The sequence below is a fragment of the Apteryx mantelli genome, chromosome 9, assembly GCF_036417845.1.
Source record: "Apteryx mantelli isolate bAptMan1 chromosome 9, bAptMan1.hap1, whole genome shotgun sequence".
NCBI classification, from domain to species: domain Eukaryota; kingdom Metazoa; phylum Chordata; class Aves; order Apterygiformes; family Apterygidae; genus Apteryx; species Apteryx mantelli.
The window spans coordinates 28,295,746-28,314,427 of record NC_089986.1 but is presented as its reverse complement, the minus strand read 5'-3'; the positions used below and the strand labels follow the sequence as shown (position 1 = coordinate 28,314,427).

Genomic DNA, 18,682 nt, shown 5'->3' with positions numbered 1-18,682 from the left:
AGGGCTGAGTCTCAGCTGTTTATGTAATATGAGCCTACATGCCCTTGCTGTGTTTTTTTTAAGCGATTCCCCATCACAGGACTGCTCCTGTAAGTGGGACAGCATGCCTTTGGTGTATGCTTCATCACATTATCGCATGTCAGAGAGCTGTGTCAAAGACAGTTCCATAAAAGATTATTTTTTGGCTGTATCAAAATTTGCATAAATTTCTATGGAAACAGTGTATTACGAATCTTAAATTAGAATTTCAAAAGTGTGCTATCTTGAGTGGCGTAGGAAGAGCTGTCATGTTCTTATCCTCCAGTCCATGCATGCACTGAGCTTTTCAGTGCCAAGTTTAACTGTAAAATAAAATCATTTAACAATGCCTCAGTAAGATCGCTTGTAAATTTACTGTGTAAACATTCACCCGAAGCTCAGACCTTAAACATCTTAATACTTTTAAAACTCGTGTCCAAGTGGGAAAATAATTGTAGGTCTTTTGGAGATCTACCATCTGAAAAGGGATTTGTAGCCAAGTTCTTGCTGTCTTCTTCTGATGAACTCCTTTCTCATCACTTTGTAGCTTTTGTAAAGAGCCAGGAAGGAGAAAACGAGGATGGGAATGAAGGGGAGCTTGTGGTAAAGTTCGTTGACGCTCTTCCAAAGGTAAACTGAGACTATGTTTCCATATCCACATGGAAGAGAAGCCTTCCACTTGTATCCCATAAGCAACATTAAGTCTTTTGCTTATATAAATACTACTTTCAGGAACAGAGTTGTGGTCTTGTTTGCTCTTTTAAGAGTTCATAAGGATGCAGGATGGGTTTAAGCTAAATGGAGTATGTTATAAGAAGGAAAGGACTTTCTTGCTAGTATACTTATATCTGTATTGGGAATTTTGCTGGCATGATTATGTCACTCAAGAGTGTAACTTTTTTCTCACCTTTTTAGTGAACATAATTATGCTGATAAGTGTTTTGAACCGGCCTGGGTTTTGTTTTAGATTGAAGATAAAACAGTATAAGGAGTAATTCTGTCCCAAGGTTTCTTTGCCCTGTCAAACAATGTTTCTTCTTGGTATTTCTGAGAAAAGTTAACTAAATATTTTTCACCTGTGTTAAAAAGACCACCAATGGTCAGCAGTAGTATTCTGTGCTTCAGTGTCAGAGACAAGTCCTACCCTCGAGATCGGAGCTGTTCTCCATTTCCTGGCACGGTGGGAGCTGGAAGAACTATCAGAGCTCTTGGGTTTGGAGCAAATGTACATGTCAGTACCTTTCTGAATAGCCCAAAAGAAGAACTGCTGACTCTGGAAAGAATGCCATATACAGATAGACTGGGGAAAGACTCTACAATAAGTCACTGTAACAACAGCCAAACAGCTCTTTGGGAACAGACTGTAATCAGAGTCCAGACCACGTCCTTCTAGAGCAATTTTCAGTACTGAACTGTAGGAAAAAACTGCAGTTCAGCCCAATGTGAGTGTCTGATTTATAGCATCCTGTCTGTCATGCTGGGCGTGAGAGTGCGGGTCTTTACAAAGTGTGTAGCATCCTACCATTGACCTCCAAACTCCATCAGTGATGCTGAGCCTGGGGTTGAGGGTCTGTCCAGCTGAGTTTTGACCATTCTGGATTGAGGCACCAAGGGAGAACTTTGCTCACGTAGACCTCCAATTGTATTGACCCCCATGAACTTGTCTTTGCAGCTGACTCCAATTATTTCAGACCCAGAATACCTACTAGATCAACACATCCTGATCAGCATTAAGTCATCAGACAGTGATGAATCTTATGGTAAGTGTTTAGCTCTAAAGTTCTGGATGAGTCAAAATCTACTTAGATTTTTCCAAATCACTGAAAGAGTGGGAGAGAACAGAGCTAACTATTACAGACTGAACATCTATGATGCTCTGAATTCTGATTTAGAACTCAATGCATACAAAAATACATTGTGGGCAATATTTTATGAGGTAATGATCAATAGAGGACTGTGAACTAGAAGTCTCATCTATGTAAGCTTTACCAGCCCTAAAAGAGCAGCGACTTAAAAAGAAAGCACTCTGCTGGAATTAAATGAGGAATCGGTCTGTTTAAACTGGTTTATTCAGGACATGTAAATCCTGCTTCAATTGCACTGCCTTGAAGCATTTCTCCTGGCTACAGAGAATTCATTGTCAGTGCTGCTTGCTTCCAAATTTTAATCAGTCAGGGACTGCAGTCCTCGTCCAGAGAAGGTTCTTTGCTGAAATCCCATTAACTGGAATGGCAGTCACAGGCTCATGTTTTTCTTACCAGTAATGGAAGCTCAGAACTCTGTAGTCACCTACTGATAACTGAAATGCCCAAATCCTTCTCACATATGTGAAGAAACAAAATGAATGCTCCTTATTTCCCAAGAGATTTTACAGTCCTTACTGTGATCCATAGCAGATTCTCTCCAGTAAGCTCAGCCCTGTCTGCACAGTGATAGTATATGACTGACATGAGAAATGGATTTCAGTGCTTTGTTTCTCAGTTCCAGACTTATTCCGTGTCTTCTAGGTGAAGGCTGCATTGCCCTGCGAATAGAAGCAACAGAATCCTTAGTTCCTATCCACACCGTGCTGACACACCATGGGGAGAAAACCGGGGTCTTCCAAGGTGAAATCAAGTTACAGACATCACAAGGAAAACAGAGAGAGAAACTGTACGGTAAGGAACTGGATCATCCCGGTAATGGTCACTCTAGAGTACTTCCATCTTGATAAAGGCCTCGGAATTGTCAAGGAATTGAAAGTTCCCTTTCAGTGCTTTTGGTTCCAAATAGGCAAGAGCTTTTGATGCTGACTACAACGATGTAAACGGCATTCATTCTCAGGAGTATACCTGTGCTTTTTCAGAAAGGCACGGCAGTTACATTTGGGTTTATCTTTTTCATCATTCAAGTAAATTCAGCAGACTGAGAGAGCCCCCTGTCTGTCACTGACACTGATTTTGTTGAACGGTGATACCTTATTTCCACTTGCAGTGGCTATATGGCAGGGTACCAAAGCGCTCCAGGCACCTGGGGAACCTCTGCAAAGAGCATGCAAGTCTCTTAAGCAGCAGTTCCTCAGCTAACAGATCCTAAGCCTTGCTTATGATCATCTTACTGCCTGTTGCGCTCCTTCAGAATACAAAAGTTAATGTGTGTTTCCTTAGAAATGAGAAATTGTTCTCTGACTGGCAGCGGGACGCTAGCTGTGCCAAGTGACCAGCTATTGTAATTGCCAAGGACAGAATAGGAAGGCATTCAGATCCATTCATATCAAGGCAGCAGAAATGCTTTCTGTTGCTTTCAGTTCAGGAAAACACCATGTGTGCCTCACATGGTATTTTCTTGATACCCCGTATGTTTCAAAACCATAATATGAAGCCAGATATCACTGAAATCATTTATTTCTAAGTGTCCGTTTGATGGTGGGTTGCTGAAGCCAGTCTCTCAAGAAAAGAAGTCCTACTAGCGTCTTATCATTGAATAATTCTTGCTTCTCTAGAACTTTATGTTCTGAAAGCAATTATTAAGAATTGTTTAATTCTCAGTAGCCTTCCGAGGTAGGATGTAACACTCAGCCTGACTGCTTTGTTGCTGTTCTTGAGGAAAAGTCTTTACTAAGCATTTTTACTCAGACAATTTTTCATCAAACACTTAGAATAATAATACCATTTAAAGTGATTGAGTCACTGTGAAGGTGGATTAACCTAACACTTTCTATTTCACAACTGGGATGAGCTAAGAGTGTATTATGGCCAGTTACCACAGGTCAGCTAAGAGGGCTCATTAATGTTGGAATGCGATTGCTTTGGATCATATAGCCCTAGATTTCATGAATGTGCTTAATTTTACCTGAGTAGCTTCATTACATTCACAAGTAGTACGCTGGATGGTAAGATAACCAGTATGTGACTGTTTTGGGGATCATGGCATTTGTTTGTGAATATTTCAGGGCAGACTTTGTCTTTCCTATGTCAATAAAGCATGATATACACAGATCAGCAGTTGAAAACATAATGCCAATAACACTGTTTAAAACCAGCTCACTGCCATTCTGCTAGACAAAGAGAGATGCCTTAATACAAGTAGTAATATGGAAAACTTAGGGAACCAGAATTTGAAGCCACCAGAGCACTCTTTTTATGCCTTTTCTTTTCCTCCAGACTTTGTCAAGATTGAACGTGATGAAATTGCCGGGCAGAAACCGAAGAACATCAGTAATTTAGAAGCTAACAAAGACTGGGATCAGACTAACAGGTAAAGGGCAAGCGGGTAAGTCAGTTGCAGTAAAGTAGTTGGCTCAATGAGTGCAAAGCTGGGCTTGCTGTGAGAGCGGTATTAATAGGCATGGTGAGCACTGGGAAGCTGCCTTTGTGGCCCTTTGGTCAGGTCTGCTCAATGCTTCTGGGTCCAAAGCTTCAAAAGATGAGAGTGCATTAGTCAGACTGGGTCTCTGCACCCCACTTACACCTCGTCTTAAAAAGGACCCTTTTATTTCCAACAGAAAATCAAAACCTACTCATCTGATGGCCAAAGAGGCAGCAGCCATTGCTCGCTATTGGGGGAGTGCTTCCTCTTCTCCAGACACCCCAGGAAAGGATGATATGTTACGGTAATCTTGCTGCTTTTCCTCTGCCAGCTTGGGGGGGGGAAGCAGTGCTCAAATTGCCTGCCTTTTCCTTTGCAAGAGTCACAGGACTCTTCTGGGTAAGGATGTCTTTTCACTCCAGTTTCAGTGTTTCACAGGGCACATTTCTTTCCAGGCAGCTTCTTGCTTTCTGCCTGTTAATCTATATGGACGCACCTCAAAAGGCCAAATATCTCTCCTTGTTGTCCCGGTAGCATATTCCTACCCAGCCCAATGCTACCCAGCACCGTAATCTGCCTCTGCCTGGAGCCATCCTGCTGTAGCTTCCAGCTGAACTGCTGGACCCAGAAACCTGTAAAAAGGTTGTTAGGTCCTACACATGACTGCAGAAACCGAGTGCTAATATTCTCTGCAGCCTGCAAATGGAAGCGTCTGCTGCAGCCACAGGAACCATTTGGGGTTGGAGGAGGTGGCCTTGACCTAGCTGCTTCCTCTCCAGTGACCCAGGGGAGGGAGGCGCTAACAGGACTCCCACTTACTCTCTTACTCTAAAGCAACAGTGACAAAAAACCCAGTAGGTGGTATCGAATCAAAGCAGTCAGTGGGCACTGACTCCCTTGTAGTTGGCAGGGAGACAGAAGAAAAATGTATTTCTGCATGTATCTTCCTAACAGTATTTCTTCTCTTCAGCAGCTCCACTCCCACAGACATCAGCAACCCCAACTACATGGGAATGGTTGCTTTCTCTCAGCAACCCTCTGCAATCAGCCAGCTTAAGCAGATACCTTCACCAGACCAGCCATCTTCTCTCTGGAGCTATGAGCAGCAGCCCAAAGAGAACACCTCTGTAATGGGACAGAGAGAGTCATCCTCCACATCACCCTCTTTGTCGCCTCTATCTCCAAAACCGTCCCTCCAGCCTACAGTAAACCGAAGCATTTCTAGTAGGAGTCAAGAGCATCTGTGAGTCTTTGCCTTTTGCACTGGGGCTATTCCTCTTCTCTCTCGCCATTCTGCCCAGTCACTGTTTCATTATCTGTATGGAGATTTTAAGGTACAGCTTGTTTTTTCAGCCTTTTACCTCTAGTATCAGGAAAAGATAAGTGAAGGTCATGAGCAGACATCACATACTCAAAGGAAACTAGTGTAGTGCCTCCTCAATCTTTTGTGAAAGGAAAGCAAAAAATATATGTGTATGTTTAATTTCCTACCAACTGGGTTCTAGAGAGAAAAAAAAGAAAAGAAGGCTACAGAGTTGACTGTAGTAACACAGAAGAACAGGGAAGAGTATGGCATAGCCCTTTCCACTGGGTGGGAAGGAGAGCTCCTTCACATGTCATATGTGAAGTACTTAAACCGAATTTCTACTTATGCTACTATAAAAAGATCCAGCTTGCGACAGAAGTTAGTAACCATGTGCAACATCTTTCACAAGTCTTGATGCAAAATTTCAGTTCAGCCGTATATTGAAATATATCCCTTACCTACCAAACGTAATAAAGGGATGAAGATACTCCACTCTTGTGCTTGTGTGCAATCGGCATCCTCATTCCAGACCTCTTCGTCATACTGCTAACTGCTTGTCTGAGTCTGGGCTAAAGTTCACTAGTAAATAAATTTGATACTCTATAAGCCAGAATTTGCAGAAGTCATAACTGCAAGCACTGCCTCAACTTGATATGCACCTGGCAGCCCTTCTTCATCATGCTCTCAGCAGTCTGGTCCTTCATGTAGAGACCTCCAGTAGATCACTTGAAGCAAGGAGCCCAGCTCATTTGAAAACACCCGAGAATATGTGCCACTCATCCCTGTTCTGCTCCGTTCGGTGATACTGTGGCTGATTGTTTAAGTATTTTGGCTGTTCTCCAGATGAAAGCCTTGCCAGTTCAGGTCCACTCATACAAGAACTGCCAAACCCCCCTCGTCCCGTTGCACAGCTGTGCTCTCATTCAACTCTGAGCCTTCTATTAATATTAATTCAAAGGGTTTAGCTCTGCACACACAGTGTTTCTCTTACCCCACAGTAAATAGCTATTACTTACATATTGTGCATTTGGGTGCATCAAGGAATTTTATTCCTTCCCTAGGAACACTGTGTGGCATTGGCAGCAAGAGGAGATGGAGCTACTTGTAAAATGATATAGTATGATGTGAGCTCTTATGCTAACTGTCCAGACAGCCATTTCAATCCTCTCTGCCAGATCTGAAGATTCTTATGAATATTTAAATTCAGATTTGTGCATGTAACAGAGCCATCACAGCACTTGGCATAGTTTGGCTCAGTAAATGATACCTGTTTAAAGAGAAGCCAAGTGTCACGTTGACCAGACTGTAGTCCAGCAGGGAGTTTGTACAGCACTAAGTCTCTCTGCTCTCAGCTATTCTATGAATAAAGATTAAATAAAGCAAAAAAACCTACACAATTCTCTTCTCTCCCCCCAGGTTTAATGGTTATCCTGTCACCCCTTTGCATACTCAGTTTAATTTTATCATGCTCATTTCCTATTCATTTTCCCTTTAAATCAGTAAGTGCCTCTTGCCTGCTCTTTACAAGTCTCCTTTTTACCCTGCTTTGATGACTGCAGGCCACCTGAACTGGGGAAAAACACAGCAGAGCCTTTGCTTCAGGAGGAGGGACAGCAAAAGCCCGAGATGTTTGAGAACCCACTATATGGCTCCATGAGCTCTATGGGGAAGGCGGCATCAAAGAAAGAGCAGGACTACCCCAAGGCCTTGCGAAAAGAGCAGCCACCCCTGCATGATCAGAGCTTTCATCTCACAAAACCACAAGAGTCGGAGAGCAGCAAGACCTCCAGCAAACAGCCATCGCCACCTTTCCTGGTGCCCACGCAGCGATTCCGCTCCTATACCTGCTCCGGCCAAACCGAGGAAAAAAACGCGGGTGAAAAGACTCAAGGCAAACCGAAGGTGACTACATCGCTGGAAAACTCAGTGCCGCTCAAAAAGCTCGTCAAGCCATCGCGGTCTGAAGTCAGCTCAAGCATGCAGGGACAGCTCAACAAGCCACCCCTTCCCTCGAAGAGCCGGGCGGTACTGGACATGCAGAACTCCAAGGGCCGAGACTATCGGGACAGTTCAGAGCTCCCTCACTCCGGGAAGCATCGGACGGAAGAAGGGCCAGTTGGCAGGACAACCACACCGGTGTGTTTCTCCTGGGAGTAAGAGGAGTAAGGGGGCCGTTTTATTAGACTGTGGTTTCATGATAGAAAACAGAGTTATACTGGCTTCATCACCCTTCTCCACTATGTATTTCCTGACCAAGCTCAGAGCACTGTCCCACAAACCCACGAGGGCTGTAGAGTGCAGGAGGCGCGGGAATATCTTAAAGCAGTATTGCTGCAGAACAGGTCATGTTGTGAAACCACAGCCTTAGTTTTGCATGAAGCTTTAATTTCTTCTGGACTGTTTTAAGTTTGGTGGCCAGAAGAGGAATGCAAACGCTCAGCTGCTTTGTTGCTGATTTGATTCATTCTGCATTATTTCTGAGAATGTCAAAACTTGGCTTGGCACAGAACGAAACTATGCTACAGGCTGATAGACTTGCTTTGCCGTAATTAATAAGAAGATAATTAAAAGCAGTTAGCTATGGAAAACACTTGTCAAATGAAAACAGTGTTGTCCAAAAGCATTGCTGTTGAAGTAATGAATGCTGTGCCATTCAACAGCACTCATTTCAGTGAATTTATGAAACTCTCACCACTGTTTTATTATTTTATTTTTTAAAACTAAAAGGAAATATTTACTTTTCCAGGCTGCTTTTTTCTTTCACCAAGTCATTAACTGGATCAGAAGGTGTAGGGGAGGGTTTAATATGTGGTTTTGGGGCAAAAGGGAGCCCACATGAACAAGCTGTAGTGTTGTTTTCTTCTCCATAAAAACGTACAGAAGCGGCAATAGACAAGCTGATGTCTTCTCTTGTCTCTACAGTGAAAACAACATGGCAGATGTCACCCTAGGAGAAATCCTGATGGGAAGAAAGATGGAAATTACTGCTTCGTTCACATTGATATCCTCTGGTCCGGTGCTGAAAAGACTGGGAAATTTTATTTTGAGAGTGTATCTCTCTCTCTGATTGTGAAAGTGTTCTCGCTGAGAAGCTTACCCCACGTTGCTCAGATCACGAGGAGCCAGGACCACAGTAACAAATGCAAGTTAGCCTTCTGTAGTGTCACTTTGGTACTTCTATTAAGAGGCAGATGGTTAAATACACACATTAGTAAATGTTTAAAGAGGAAGGTACGGTATAAGGACTAGGAGATGGAAGAGGTGTATTTAAAGAGTGCCCTTTATACAAAAGCCAAATTTTTATTTTGAGTTACAGAATTCCTCTTAAAGAATGATAAACATGTAAAAGAAAGCATCTTGAAAGCGGTACAGCTCCAAAAGCATGTCATATCCATGGAGCAAGGAGTTAGGGGAGGGAGGGAATCGAGTCGAATAGCAGATACTGATGAACGTCACACACTGTCGAAGGAGCTGGCTTTGCCTCTTGCGTGGGCTCCCAGGCTGCATACGTGGACTCGTGCTGAGTGTGAGGGCTGCCCCGCGGCACTGTAGCCCTTTTTTTCTAGCAGGTAGTGCTTTTTTACCCCTAACAAACAAGGTGAAATGGCAGAACTACATGCAGAAACGGGAGAGAACCGGCCGGGTCCGTATGCAGCCTAGGAGTACAGCTGCCTGAAGGGACAGCAGTCATTCCAGCCTCTCTTATGGCAAGGACTCTGCTTTTGAAGGACACTAGCTGGCTGGGTTTGTAGCATTCTTAATAGATTAATGCTGACTTTACTGTACACTTTTGTTCATTGACTGAGAATGAATAATGTTAACATACTTGTAATTTCTATTACATTCATGTTAAGTATTAATGCAGTGGTTACAATGAGGCTATGCCTGTTTGTGACTTGACCCTTGCTATTGTTTCCATGTTGAATACTTAAAAATAATAAAATAGTCACCTTTCCAATCATTCCTTACTGGAAATTCAGAACTCCCTGCCACATGATTCAGCTTTAGTCCGCTGTTACACCAGGTCACCTAGGAGAGAAGTCCCTGCCCAGAAGAAACGCTGAAGGCGCGGAGGAGTGCAGGGAAGCCGTAACACCGCCGCTGCACTGCTGCGGCTGATGCACGCGTCTGTGTGCACACACCCTCTGTGGATACAGCTGCTTTAGAAACTGTAGCACCTGCTAGCAGGTATCGTTACCTGCTGTATGCGTATGGAAAATGGACAGTAGTTTTCCTAGCACAGAAGAGGCAGAGCATGGGCTTCTGCGAATGGGTGGGAGAGGACAGTCTGTACATACAAACCATTGCGGAGAGGGATTTTTCCACCGTAGGCATGGGCAATTCAAGGCACCACTGGTGAAACACCTGGCTCTGTAACCTACAAGTCAGCAAGATAATCCGTGAGCTTACATTCCTCTTGCTTTATTCAGCAGCATCCTCCCTGCATAATCCTAATAATTCAATAGCTGTGGTACTTCCCTGGCCCTAGGGAGGGTTTCACTTTCCTCTTTCAGATTCCAGAAGAACTGGTACGGCCATTGAGTAACCTGGGACAGGTGAGTTTTCTCACTAGTATGGACAGCTAAATCGGTTCCTACTGAATTCTGTGTGTGTTCATGTATCTTTGGAGATGAAACCACGTGACAGATTTTCTGCAAAAAGTTTTTAACCTCTCAATAATTAGACAGGCTAAGCTTCTCTGGGATGCCAGTGTTTTTCCACTGACTTCTTAAGCTGTGAGAAAGAGTATATTCCCCAAAGTTTGTAAAGTAACAGCTTGACATAAATCAAAGATAGCTTCTTCTTGCAGAAATATTCTCATAATTGGGAATACAGTATAAATTTGGCCCAGCTTTACAGATGAGCAGAATATGAGAACAGTGGACTTATTAACGGTCTGATGGAAACGTATAATATAAAATGCAGGTACTTGATTTGGCCAGTCCTTTAGAAAGGCATATTGCCGGAGGAGAAGAGAGGCTCTTTGCCAAGCTTGCAGAAGAAAGAACGTGTTACTATTCAGAGGCTCAAGAGTTGGATAAGGATTATCACTTGTGGCACCAAAGAGAGTCGGAGCTATTCTCCATGACAGGAATGATGACAAATGCCACCTGACCTCTTGCAAGTGGAAAACGGTCAGAAGAAGACTCTGAAAGAGCTTTCTCAGAGCTCTGTAGAAGAGAGACTACGGAGGTGAGTAGCTTAAGACACATAGTCGTAGAAATGGGCTGGTGCAAAAAAGTAGCAAGACTGCTTAATACTTTTCTTTATAGTAGGACTAGCTGTATCTGGAGATGGCAGAGTTGATATACCAACTGCGGGAGCTTTCCAGATGTGAATATTAGGAAATTAAATTTAACAAATGGGTCTTGTGCTTATGGGACTGTTTGTTTGTTTGTTTGTTTCTGTGAGTGCTCATAGAGATGGTTCAGGACACATATTAAACTGATGGGGACCAAATACAAGCTGCTGCTTTCTCAGACAGCCTTGGGCCCATGACTTTCTATTCCCAAACCAGGCACATTGCTTTTGCTACATTTTTCTGCAATTACTGTCCAGTACTGTGTTATTATCCAATTAAGTTAGCACAGATAGTGCAAGTGGAAGGTATGAAGCAAAGGGTGTGAATTGTCCAAAAATTGACTGATTTCTCCCAGGTGCAGTTCCTAACCTCAACCTTCTAGCTTCCTTTATTTTAAGGTCTTAAAATAGCTGCAGTCTTAGTGTACTTATTTCCATGGAGACCCAGCTGTCAAAAATGCTTCAAGTATCTAGTTACAGGATATAATGTTGTAGAACACAGTGACTTCTTAAAACCCAGGTTCCTGCCTGAGCCTGATGCATCTGACACCAGCTTACTTGTCCTCTCAACAGTAAAATCATCACAGGGAGCTGTTAGGAGCTCTTCTAAAATGTTGCAGCAGTCTATAGATTTCCTTCCTGGTAAAGGTAGGGTCTTACAGAAAATGGCTCGAGGAAGAGTGAAAACAGAAAAAAAGACAGAAAGGTGAGTTAGTCACCACAAAAAAAGCGAGAGGATAATTTCAACATTGTTGGAAATCATGTTGCTTAGGCCTCTAGTCTGCTGGGACCAAGCAGGCTTTTTAACACTACCAGTGATTTTCCATATTGCTTAAAGCTAATTATTTAGTTGCTATCCTCCCCTTTGTTTTTAGAATGAAAGACTTGCTAAAATTTTTACCACATTTCGCTTTTGTCCTTGTAATTTTCCTATTCAGTTAGTCCATATTATGAGTGAAGGGATGCATTGTCCAAAAATGCATTGATTTCCCCCAGGTACAGCTCCTAATTTTTGTAACTTTCTGAAGGCTCAGATATCTTTTACAATGAGACTGTGGATGTCAGGAATAGCTGACTAGTCAAGATAACCCAGGGCTATTCCCAGAGAATCCCCTCTTAACTAATGGCTCCAGGTGGCAACCGTCATTGTGGATGGCCATAGGTGGCTGGGATTGGCTGGAAATGCACCGTATCCAAATACTTATTTTTTATTTCCCTAACCTCTGCCAGAGAAATCCACACTTTCCACTCCAGGATACTTCCCAAAGGGTCTCCATCCCTACCCTGATTCCTTGTATCCCGTAGTCATAACATACATGACATGCAGCAGGAGAATGGTGGGCTGTGTGGCAGGAAAGTTGAGTGGAAGGTGAAGGCTTCTCCTGAGCTGCCACAGCAATCAACAGTTTGGTGCCACAACACGTGCCGGTCGCAGCTGCGTGATGCTTGTTTTGTTGAGGGCGAAGGATTTAATGAGGGAGTCTATGACTTTCCCTGTTTTTTGCGCACAGCCTACGAAGAGCGGAGTGCAGCTGGAGGAGCGACTCATTACAGCAGCTGCTCACATCTGCCACCGCGGAGGGGGTGCAGTCACCTGCGCGTTCCTGCGAGCGCTTATGGAGGGGACTTATTATGCAAACGGTAGCAAATCCAAATAGTTGTTTTAACATGCCAAATTTCCCTAGTGTAGAAAAGGTGTTAGCTGCAGAGGTACAAGATGTTCTTTCTATATATATAACCAAACATCAGATTATTATTCACATGAATATGAAAAAGATCTCTTTATTCTTCTACTGTGTGCGCATGATGTTGTTTCAAATGCAGCTCTTAATAAGAAGCAGTTTAGGATTGCATTTGTGTTAAGACTTCTGACACCTTTCAAAGATTCCTCCATAGTTGAATCCCAGGATGACAGAAGAAAGATGGTTTTTTAATCTACTTTAATTTGCTTTATTTTTTATGCTGCATGATGAAACAAAAATGATGACTTCTGAGTACAAAATATCGGTGAACTTTTGTTCTCGGTTCATTACCATTATCCTGTTGTATTTTTATTTGCAGATCATCTTTGCACTCGCTCCCAAGCAGCTAAGCAGAAGGTGCACATTAGACATGCAGGGGTTAATTCACCTTTGCAGAACTATCTGCTGGTTCACAAGGTGATCTGTATGAATCCACTCTTAATTGCAACCATGGGGTTTTTTTTGTCACAATTCTGCTTAATCTGATTTCAGCTACTAGAGATGAATAAAATAAAGTTTTGCCCAAAGAGACTCAGTTGCTGCAAACATATGTGGAAGGGCTTCAACATATCCTTTTTTGGTGAAAACTAATTGACACTCTTCTGTAGCATTCAGAGGATTGTAATCAAAGCTGTAGTCTCAAAAATCCAATATTGCAGCAGACATCATGAAGACTAGACAGGAGCATTTGCTGTGATTTGGGGGGCTCGACTAAATGATCTCCAGAGGTCCCTTCCAGCCTCAACGATTCTGTGATTCTGTGATTCTGTTTAAATTAAAGCATGAAGATTTTATGTCATTGATGGTAATCTGCTACACATTTAGCTTATTATTACCACTTTATTACATTTTTTCAAGGTTTGGATTCATTACATGCAGAGTAGGTTAATCTCTTGCATTATAAAGCATTAGCTTTCATCATAACTAGTTGAAATAAAGATGGCAGACAACAGAGTAGTAAGTGTTGGGCTCCGAAGGAATAGATGAATGGGAATGGATGAAGGAGACAGGGTCCAGGAACAAGCAGAAAGGTTGCAGAAGATCAAGTAGAGAACGAGACTGTGGAATGAGACATAATGAAACAGGAGGGAGGTGGGTAGAAGCAGTGACCCAGGGAAGCGAAGAAGAAAAAACATCAAAGAAAATGGAAAAGAAACAAGAGACCTTTGCAACAAAAAGGATAAAGAGTTAGCATTGAAATTATGGCTGCTCAGTACTTCACAGCAATTTGCATCTTTACAGCTACAGCTTGTAAACACAAAGAAAACGACCACATGTGGGAGATGTTCACTCTTTTCGAATGTAAATGCGAAGATCCAGAACAAAGCCGAATTTGAAAATGGACCCTGAAAAGTGATATAACCCATTCATCATACCAGCAAAGGATACACTCAAATTCTTTGCAGAAGAAAGCTCTTGCTCACTAGGGTTACACACCTCCAGCGCTGGAGTTTTTCATCAGCCTCAAGCAGCCTGTTCTGCAGCTTCACTAGCCTTAGCAGCTTTTCCTAATGTCTAATATGCGTATTTTGCTGAATTATAAACCCTTTTAGTCTTGTCTTGTCCGCCACAAACAAAAAGCTCAGGTTATTGTCTTCCTTTTCTGACAGAGCATATTTGCAAACTGCTCTCATGCTTCCCATCAGCCTTCTCTTCTTCATAGCAAACAACGCTGACTGTTCAAAGCTTTCCTCGTGGGCCAATTTTTCTATATATTTGGTCATCCCCGCTAATCCACTGTCAACACTGTCTAGTTTTCCTACACCGTTCTTGAAACGTGCCAGCTAAAGCTGGACACGTCTCCAGCAGAAGCCTTGCCATTGCTGATTAAAGGGGCAGGATCATTTCATGTCTCTGCTGACTACGGCTTCTCTCTGCCAGATGGGGTCTGCCCTTTTCACGACAGTACGCGGTAGATTCTGTATGCGTGTGCTCAGCTATTCCCGCCTCAGAAGCGGCTCGCACCCGTCACCGCTGAACAGCAGCATCCCATTTGTCAAGAGCGTTTTGAGCTAGAAACCTCCTCCCCAACACACTTGCAGCCTTCAGTTTGCAACGTCCGCAAGTTACTAGGCACGCTTGCTATTCCGCCTGCTAGTTCCGTAATGAGCCACTGAACAGCACTAGGAATAGGGCTTGTTTGCAGCACAGAGAGGCGTTTGGGGTATTCTTCAGCGCACAGGTTCAGTACTTCCCTATCACTGTTTTAAGTGCTTATCTCCTCCATCCCGCGGCTGGGATGCCCTCTTCTAGCGCGTGAACCTGCTGTGGGTGCGAGAGCGATGTCTGCCACCGGGGCAGGAGTCGGAAGCACTGCGGGATCCCACAGGACGCGCAGTGCCTCCTAGGAAGGCTGCGCTTGCACAAAGGCAGGCGCAAAGAGACGGAGCGAAATCCCGTCGAACACCGATGCAGCATGTGCCTCTCTTCTCCAGTGGCACTGGCTGGCTGACCTAACACAGTGTTAGACTGCACTTAGATATTGCTTCTCCTCCATCTCCCTATAATAATTAAATACAGCAACTGTTGTAACCTGCGGGTAAGGTTATACCTTTAGAAGGACACCGTGCCCCAAAGAGGTTTAATCTGTTTCTTAACCTCACAGAATACAGGTAGGACCTACAGACTGAAACAGCTTTTAAACTAGTGTAGCCTGGTGACCACGTGGCATGGCCCCACCTTACAAAAGGCACACGGGGTGCAGAAGGACGCGGTCCCAGCAATTCTTCTTTTTATCAGAGCCTGTGATGGTCTTAGTACTGTACACACACAAGTCTTCTGCCTGGCTCCGCTACAAACCTATCCAACAGGCTCTTAACGGTGCCTGTTGTCTGGCAAAGAAGGGGCCCTATGGGCAAGGAGACCAGCAGCTGTTTTGGTATCAGCCTTTTCTGTGCCTCCATGCAATCTTGCATTCCTGGTGCCAGTATCTCTTCCTTTGCGGCTCTTAACATCCGAAATTGCCTCCCTGTGTTTCCCTCTATTTTGTATCTGCCGAAAAGGGTTTTTTTCTCCTTTGCCTATTTTCTCATGGATGCATAAGTACCAAACCCACAGTAAGCTTTGTATGGGAAGCAAAGACGCAGCCTCTGTGGATGTAGAATACAACGCAGTCTCATTGAAGGCATAGTTTTTACTTTTCACCGCAGAATGAGTTTTCTGAAAATTGTGAGATTTGTTAATTGTCTTAAATTTTTATTCCTGAATTAGGCTGTTGAAGAAATTGGCGGATCTTAATGATTGTGGTAGCAGAAAGGCTCTAGAAATGGAGAAAGAAGCCACCTTCAGGGTGAACAGGATATTTTATTGCACAACCCATGTTGATATAAAAGGAAAGCAAGACTATGATGACATGGAGCAGGCATGTATAATTGGAAAGGCTGCCAGAAGCTTAAGCTGCATTTAAAAAGAAAGAGGAACTTTGTGCTTGGAGTGCAAAAAGCAGCGTTAGCAGGTATTGTAAAAAATCAGGATGTCCTGCCCACTAGGAAATCACAGATTACAGAAAGGCATTTTTAACATATTGTGATTTTTCTAAGATTCACACATATACAGATGACAATTAATTGAAAACCTTCCCTTGGAACAGTCTAGCTGTCATATTAAAAAGTAAAACATATACAGTGTTTCCAATAATTCATCCTATGCTTTATACCACTTCTGCTCACACTGATTCCTTTTCCTAGTCACTCTCAACGATGGGCTGAAGAATTCTCCAAAACAGAGGCAAACTTAACCCGTTTTCCCCCTCAAGAGAAAGAAGTGGATCCTGATTTGGCTAGGATTTTTTTTAAGAGGAAACGTAAGCTCCTTAGAGTCTAACATGTATCTTCTTAAAGGATATTTACAGCTGTGATGCTGGGGAGGGAAAGAAACTGTTTGTGGGCTGTTGGGAGCACATCATTTAGTTGGATTAGGAAAAATATGCAGGGATGTTTGCAGAGTCTTGGGGCATTTGCTTGCCACTAAATATTATTGTGGTAGGAAAGGGGACATTTCTTTCTTGTCAGGGAGCAACAAGCAAGCAGGTGGTTGGCAATTCAAAGTGCAAAGAGAACTAACTACATATTCACCCAGGCAGTGAGAGGCTTTGGGGCTGATAATACATTAAGGCAAAGGTAGAAGCCTCAGGAGAGGAGTAACCGTGTCTGATCCCTGCCTTTCTGTATTTTTTTTTCTCATATTCCATGTTTGGTTTCCTCTTCCTCTGCAGAGGATTATGACATACACGTAGAGAAGAAGCTCCGAAAGGATGAATTTCGCTCATCAGCACCACCCTTCAGGAGTCCAGTAACTGTATCGGTAGAATTAGGACTTAAGTTTGCAGTTACAAGCAGTTTTACATTTTTAAACATCTAATTTGGCTCTGTGATTTATAAACAGAGAAAAAAGCAGGCTGTGCATTCACACTTGACCAAATGAGTTTCGCGGAGACCAGGCGCACCTTGTGGAGCGAGCGTGTGCTTGATGAGGCAGAGCTGTGGATGAACTATTATCAGCTCAGCCAGCAGTGCTCCCTCCTTCAGTGTAATAACCTAGTGAAGTGCCTATTTTATTTTGTTACAATTTAATAATTTGGATAGTCCAAGACAAAAAGCTTTATGAACCCTACCCAGCTGCAAATTAAGTTAGAGTGATATGGTTTCCCAACACATTACTTTGAAAGCTAAACGGTTAAAAGTCAAGCAATGCAGCAAGACCTTACTTTTTTTTACATTTGCCTGAAAATGCGTGGTTCTTCATGACTGTGAATAGGATGCATTCGTTTAGCAAAGGCTGTCTTTACACTTTACTCCATATGTCCTGAATAACTTTGCAAAGCCATCACACTCAAAACCCCCAAAGCCACACGTCACCTCGGCCCCTCAAACCGCTGCGTAGCCGCCTACGGCTTCAGGACTGAGATGCTCTTTGTGAAACCTCCAGCAGGAGCTGGAGATTGGCTTGGAGACGCGCCAAAAAAGAACCCCAAAACCAACAAAAATAGCGTTGTAGGTCTCTTCTTCTGTTCCGGGCTATGCGCTACATAGCTGGTTGTATTCATTTTAGGAACTATTTAATGTTCATTCATATTAATAATCATGCTTTAAAAATAAAATGCAAAGGCACATGAACCAGAGTGCGCCTTACGGCTCCTAGGCCAGTGTGTACATCGCACAACCCCCGTGCACCAGTAATTTGGTGCACCAGAGCCCCGTTACAGCATCACGTGCGTCTTGCTTCTGCTCTCTGACAGAATAGCAAGACGTTATGCTTTTAGGGGCGCTATTTATGCCTGTTATAAGCCAGGCTTTTTGAACGGTGTCCTTTCATCCCCTCTAAAATGCCAAACACGAGCAATTCCCAGCCAAGCTGTGGCACTCGGGCGGTTGGAAAAGTTGCATTAACCACATCGCCCCGCTGGCGATGGTGCTTGCAGGGACTCCCCGGTCCGCATGCGAGGCTCCCGGGGCAGCGAGGAGTGCGGGCAGGCCTCGAAGGCGAGCCGGCATTTTGGCACCCATGACCAGGCCGGGGAGGCCTCAACAGGCGGGCACAGCCTGGCCGCCTGCTCCGCGCTGAGCCCTGCGGGCACCCTCCTGGGCGCTGCGCTGCGGGGAGGATCTGGGCCAGGATCCCCAGCCGGTTACGGGCGTTTCTGGAGTGTAATTCACGGTTTTCAGACTCGATTTCACAGAACCTGCCCGCTCCACTGATTCGGGCTACGCAAAACATGGCGCCCCCCGCCACGGCGCGGGAGGCTCTGCGCATGCGCCGTTCGCAGCGGCGGGGGGAGCCCCCGCCAGCAGCGCGCGCTGCCCCTCTCAAGATGGCGGCGCGGTGTCTCGCCGCTCCCAAGATGGCGGCGACACCACCCCCCCCCCCACCCGCCTTCCGGGACCGCGCCCCAAATGGCGCCGCGGCGAGGCCCCCTCCTCTCCTCTCCCCTCCCCCCCCTACGCAGGGCTGCCCGGCGCGGCCGCCTGACGGCCGGAGCGGAGCTGCGCGTGCGGCCGAGCTCGCGGCGGCGCGGGGCGGCGCGGGGGGC

General features: G+C 44.4%; 1 protein-coding gene across 3 annotated transcripts in view; it reads left to right on the top strand.

Annotated features, from left to right (window-relative positions):
* INPP5D (inositol polyphosphate-5-phosphatase D) overlaps positions 1 to 9,569 on the top strand; it is a 53,717-nt gene extending 44,148 nt beyond the window's left edge. Inside the window, exons 21-28 of one of the 3 annotated variants that reach the window (XM_067302017.1) lie at positions 566 to 648; positions 1,691 to 1,778; positions 2,526 to 2,675; positions 4,161 to 4,254; positions 4,502 to 4,609; positions 5,276 to 5,548; positions 7,171 to 7,747; positions 8,534 to 9,569. In XM_067302017.1, the coding sequence (XP_067158118.1) occupies positions 566 to 648; positions 1,691 to 1,778; positions 2,526 to 2,675; positions 4,161 to 4,254; positions 4,502 to 4,609; positions 5,276 to 5,548; positions 7,171 to 7,747; positions 8,534 to 8,536 (1,376 nt within the window). In that variant the 3' untranslated portion in view covers positions 8,537 to 9,569. Of the gene's footprint in view, positions 1 to 565; positions 649 to 1,690; positions 1,779 to 2,525; positions 2,676 to 4,160; positions 4,255 to 4,501; positions 4,610 to 5,275; positions 5,549 to 7,170; positions 7,769 to 8,533 lie in introns of those variants that run through there. The other 2 variants (XM_067302019.1, XM_067302016.1) reach the window with 2 other exon arrangements.
* The last annotated feature ends 9,113 nt before the right edge of the window (positions 9,570 to 18,682 follow it).